Raw genomic sequence first — 5,722 nt, forward strand, 5'->3', positions numbered from 1 at the left:
GCAATTTTTGCTTCTATTTGTCTCTTTCTTATTGTTAAACCGTGAACATCGACACAAACAGATGTAAATTAGGTTTACGAGGCTTTAGATGATATTCTGGCTTCTTTTGTGATCTCTTGGATGAATCGTTGCAGTAACTTTGGAAGCGCAGCCAATCAAACCTTTTCCATATTTTGTCAATTGTGTAAAATGGCTCTCTTGGTAGATTGCTGGAGCCAGTCTTAGAAATAACCTTGCTGCAGTTTTCAGACTAATAGATGCCAAGAACTGTATTTCTTATCTGACTGGTGTAAAGCTTCTTCAGATCTTTTAGCCTACTTCCTGTTGTTAGACAGGTCCTGGTTGTGGCTAATGAAATTAAACCAAAAATGTGGTTAATTACAGCTAATTGATTATTTAAATTGGGAAGCATCTATATTTTTGAATATGGACAGTTTAATAATCTAATTTATTTTAGTCTGTCTGTCTGTCTGTCTGTCTGTCTGTCTGTCTGTCTCTCTATCTCTCTATCTATCTATCTATCTATCTATCTATCTATCTATCTATCTATCTATCTATCTATCTATCTATCTATCTATCTATCTATCTATCTATCTATCTATCTATCTATCTATCTATCTATCTATCTATCTATCTATCTATCTATCTATCTATCATGCTTTTTTCATTTCACCAATCAACAGAAGACTTCTGAAACTAATCATTTCTATTAAACATTTATCTGTCTACTTGTTAGAATGCCTGTAAATCCTTACGCATTCCATCTTTTTTTCGTAGACAAAATAAGTAAATAAATAAATAAAGTTCCTCTTTCTTACAGCGAGTGAGAAGCAGGTATTAGTCGTTATCCCTCTCCGGTCTGCGTTTTTGACGGTAAACGTGGGCCTCCCGGTGCCTTTTTACCGGAGCTGCCAGATGATCGGTGCGGACTGGGGGGTCCCACGGGACGCTGAACACGTGGTCTCGGCTGCCACAAGACGTCAGCGGCAGATGGCATGGGTACCCGGTGTTGGCATGAGTGTCATTCCTCAAAGAGAGAGGAAAGGAAGGGGGAGAGCGGATCGCAGCGAGGAGGAGAAAGGAGGGTTTGAGCTCTGGCTGGTTTAATTGTGCAGTTTTGCAAAAAAAGAAAAAAAAGAAGAAGACGCTGCAGCGGAGATTCAGAGGCGATAATTGGGACCATGAGGACAAGTACATGCTGACCAGAGGTGGGTATGATGGGGTGTGTGTCTGTGTGTGTTTTATTAATATTTCTTTCAATGTAAGTAGTTAATTCATTATTTTTTCAGCTGAATTTGAAGAAAGAAAACACGGGGCTGGATTTTGTAAAACTGCCCAAAAATATGCAGTAAAAAGGGCCAAAACATTTTTCAGATCATTGTGAATTGAGTGTCTTTGAAAAGACATCAGTCACATCGGCCTCGCTTGCCAATTTGTTCCTCTTCCTCCTGGGAGGACTCATTCACAGGGTAATTAACTGACAACCTTCAAAAGACGTAGGCGCTGAATTTTGCTCTTACAATTTACGTCGCCACTTTCTTTTTCTTTTTCCTGCAGGAGATAAGTTGACGCTGCCATTCGAGGTACCTCATATGATGTGTGAGCCGCGCTTTGGTGCCAACTATCCCCGCGAAAGCCTGCCTGACAGCCTGCAACAGCCGGAGCGACAACAGCGCCCCACAGCCAGATCCGACCCTCAGATGATGAGGGAGGCCGAGGACGACCTTTCCGACAGGGAGGAAGACGAAAGAGAGGACGACCAGGACGAGAACGGGCTACAGAAGAAACGGGGGCCGCGGAAAAAGAGGCCCGGCAAGGAGCAGGTGGACAGGGCCAAACTCCGGCGCCATGAAGCCAACGCCCGGGAGCGCAGCCGAATGCACGGCTTGAACGCCGCGCTGGAGAGTCTGCGCAAAGTTGTGCCGTGCTACTCGAAAACTCAGAAACTGTCCAAGATCGAGACGCTAAGACTGGCAAAAAATTACATCTGGGCCCTATCAGAGACCCTGAGCGCGGGGAAGAGACCGGACCTCCTCGCTTTTGTGCAAACTTTGTGCAAAGGATTATCTCAGCCTACCACCAACTTGGTGGCGGGCTGTTTGCAGCTGAATGCCAGAAATTTTCTCACGGATCACAATGGAGAGGTGATGTTTTCGGGCAGGTCGCCCTACGAGGCTATGTACTCGTACACCAGCTCGGACATGAACTCGCCCCCGGGCCACAGCGGCGGCGCGCTGGACACCGGCTCCAAACCTTTCCGACACTGCAGCTACAGCAGCGCCTACGAAACTTACTTCGAGAACCCGTCCCCGGACAGTGGGAGCCCGCATTTTGACGGCCAGCTGAGCCCCCCGATAAACTTCAATGGAATTTTTTCCCTAAAACACGACGACCCGCAAGATTATGGGAAAAGCAGCCACTATGGCGTGCGCTACTGTGGCGCGCCAGGGCGCTCGGCCCTCGCATCTAACTCAATGTACCGAGTCTCCCCAGAGGCCCGTTTCCCCTACGACCTGCACGTCCGCAGTCAGTCCTTCCAAACGCAGGGGGAAGTCAATGGCTCTTACCACAATTAATTCACCACATGGGACAAAGTGCAAACTTCAGATGCAAATTTCTCTGCACAAAAGTAAAAAGTAAAAAAAGAAACAAAAAGAAAACTCAGATGTTGATGCACATTTTTGGGGTTTAAAGTTACTTCTTAACTGTAAAAGCAGCAGTTTGGATGTTATTTTAATTTATGTTGAATGATTATTATCTTAAATACTTCAGATCCCCGTTTTTTAAAAAGGGAAAACAAAGTTTGAATAAGTTGGTGCTACATGTTTGTTTCCAAACAAGTCAAATTTAAGACGAAACACGAACTTGTTTACTTTTTATTTATTTCTTTCTCTCTTCTTTTTCTTACAGTTGCAGTGTAGTGTTTAAATTTCTTTTCTTTCATGGAGGTGCAGCAAATGTTGGTAATTATACACTTTTTGGATATAGCTGATTGCACCCAACATAGTTTGTTATATATGAAAACGATTTAAATGAAAGGGAGAAAAAGAGCTAAATTGATTTCAGTTCATCAGGGTAGTTGACTCAGACATGTTTCGAGCTAAGAGAATCTGTGTTTTCAACAAAACTTCAATTGAGCTATGCAATCTTGCCAAATGCAATCAGTGCTTATTAGAAATGTATTCTTACAAACACACCAGATAATTTAGGACTTAAACTAGGTCAACTGAAGGACAAGGAGGTAAAAGTAAAGGCGGAAAATGTCACGTTTAAATTCATTCCTATATGTCGGATCATTTTTTACAGTACCGAACTGAATGTAATTTTTTTCCCCAGTATTTATTTACTTTTAAAAAAAAAAAAAAAAATAAGTCCGTTTTGTTTGATTGTGAATAATATATATTAAAAATAATGTAAAACGACAATGTAAAGTTTTATGTGAATTTCAAGTTCGTTTATGTTGCATTGTTGTAAAATTTCACTGCAGCTGACAGGGGGAGAAGAAAAAAAATCACATTTGTGTTCAGCTGGAATAAAATGTAACATGCCTTAATAGGGGGGAGAAAATGATAAAGGCAGTGGCCATTAGTAAACCACGGAGGGGAAGTTTTTGGTTGCTTGATGTGAACTTTTCTTTCCCGTGGAGCGACTGTGATGCACTTCGTATATTTCTGCACAATGTTGGTGACCGTGCTCATAAATCCTGTTGATTTTTGTAATCGGATGCCGAATGCTTGGATGATGAATCTAATTTATTTCCTGAAACGCACACACACACACACACACACACACACACGCATACACACACATGCACGCACGCACAAACTCTTCACACTGACGCGCACTCCTGGAAACCCGTTATGGATCGAATTATTCGTGAAGTAATGTGTTAATGTTTTGTGATGTGTTTTGTCGCAATAAAAATAAATAAATTAAAAATAAAGGAATAAATTAAAGAAGAGGATGTGGGAGGCTTTATGTTGTGGCCCAGATTCTCAGCTTTCTGTGGCAATGATCGACAGCAGATGGCAATTAAGAAAAAAAGAAAATAATAATAACAATAGTAGCTGGAAAATAAATTAAGATAAAACCATTACTTTTATTTTATGTTTATTAATACCACTCAGAATGCGGCAGCGCAGGCCCTTAAGATTTGCACTTTGGATGTTTCTTTTTTATATATATCCGCTAAAACGCTCGAATTTATGCAACTCATAGACACTTTGGGTAATTATAAGTTGGCATTCATTGTTCTTTTTAGGATCGTTTTTTTTTTTTTGCCTCTCTTTTTCCGTTTTTATTTGTCGCTAATTTGACTGACTTCCAGCTGATCAGATGGCTGATTTGTGTCAGAAGCGCCCAGGAGGTGTTGGATGTCATCCAGACCGCGGCTCATGGCGGTTGGTTGATCCTCCCAGTTTGGAACCAAGTGGGTTTGATAATCCCCGGAGGCAACAACATTACTGCTGTAAAAGACAAGCGATGTGTTCGAGAACAGAAACGATCAGCAGTCCTTCCTGTCTGCTGCCTGTTCCTGCTCTTTTCGTGTCTGGAGCTATCCGCATGTTGCTCTTTCTGGGTGATTTTCTAAGCGTTTCCAAAAGGCCGTTTTCAGTGGCGTCACGGGATTGTTAAGGGATACTAATCTAACAAAAGTGCCGTTGACAATCACTTTGTTTAATGTTACATCGCAAACATTGTTCTGTCATGAAAGATTGCGAATACTCATAACTTTCAGGCCCGGGAACTTCCTTCGTAATATAATGCAATTTTGTTCAACATTCTTTTAACTAACAGCAAAAGCTCCACTTATACCGCTTTGTTAAATTGCGCATCCCTTAACTTTTTTACATTGTGTCACATTTCAGCCACAAACCCAAACTTGTAATGGATTTTAGGAAATAAACCAACAAAAGTAATGCATAACTGCAAAGTTAAGGTTACATGGCTTTAACAATGTTTTTTTTTTTTTTAAATGAAAGTCTAACAGTTGTAGTGTGCATTTTTATTCAGCCCTCCTTCTGTTCAGTACTCCTAAAAAAATAAATCCAGCGCAACCAATTGTCTTTATAAGACACCTAATTAGTAAATAGAGCCCACTTGTGTGCAGTTTAATCTTAGGGAAAATACAGCTGTTCTTTGTTCTAGTGAACAAACAACATAATGAAGACCAAGAAACCCAGAGAACAGGCCAGAGAGAAAGTTGCAGAGGAGTTTAAGGTCAGGTTATAAAACAATATTCTCAGCTCTTATGGCAAACCAAAGACAGTAACTCTAAACTGACAGGTTGGACAAGGGAAGTATTATTCAGAGAACATCCCAAGACGCTCCAGTCAGAGGGAAAATATTAAATGCTGTGTTAGGAGGAAAACTAACAATGAACGTCCCTTTGAACACATCATTCCCACTACGAGGATGACTTTGTTAAACAGTGACAGTTCAACCTGTTGGTGATGGAAGGATCCAAATAATGAGCAATGTTGTTGGGAAACCTGTTAAGCTTGAGGTGTAAGTTCACCTTCTAGCAGGACAACAACCCAAAATTATGTCAGAGCTCCTTTTTAACAGATTATTTGTAACCATATTCATATGAATATGGAACAGCCCAGTCAAAGTCCAGACTTAAATGGAATTTAGAGTCCTTGGTGAGGCTTCAAGGTCATGAGATGCCTTTTATACCCATATATCCAATCCATGCTATGTTCTGTCACTGAGATGTTGC

At 41.1% G+C, this 5,722-nt stretch overlaps 1 protein-coding gene across 1 annotated transcript; it reads left to right on the forward strand.

Annotated features, from left to right (window-relative positions):
• Positions 1–829: 829 nt before the first annotated feature.
• On the forward strand, positions 830–3,960 carry neurod6 (neuronal differentiation 6). The gene is made up of 2 exons (XM_005799935.3): positions 830–1,208; positions 1,558–3,960. The coding sequence occupies exons 1-2, from the start codon at positions 1,196–1,198 to the stop codon at positions 2,574–2,576; spliced, it is 1,032 nt and encodes a 343-aa protein (XP_005799992.1). The 5' UTR covers positions 830–1,195; the 3' UTR covers positions 2,577–3,960.
• The last annotated feature ends 1,762 nt before the right edge of the window (positions 3,961–5,722 follow it).

Source organism: Xiphophorus maculatus, chromosome 6 (genome assembly GCF_002775205.1).
Source record: "Xiphophorus maculatus strain JP 163 A chromosome 6, X_maculatus-5.0-male, whole genome shotgun sequence".
NCBI lineage: Eukaryota > Metazoa > Chordata > Actinopteri > Cyprinodontiformes > Poeciliidae > Xiphophorus > Xiphophorus maculatus.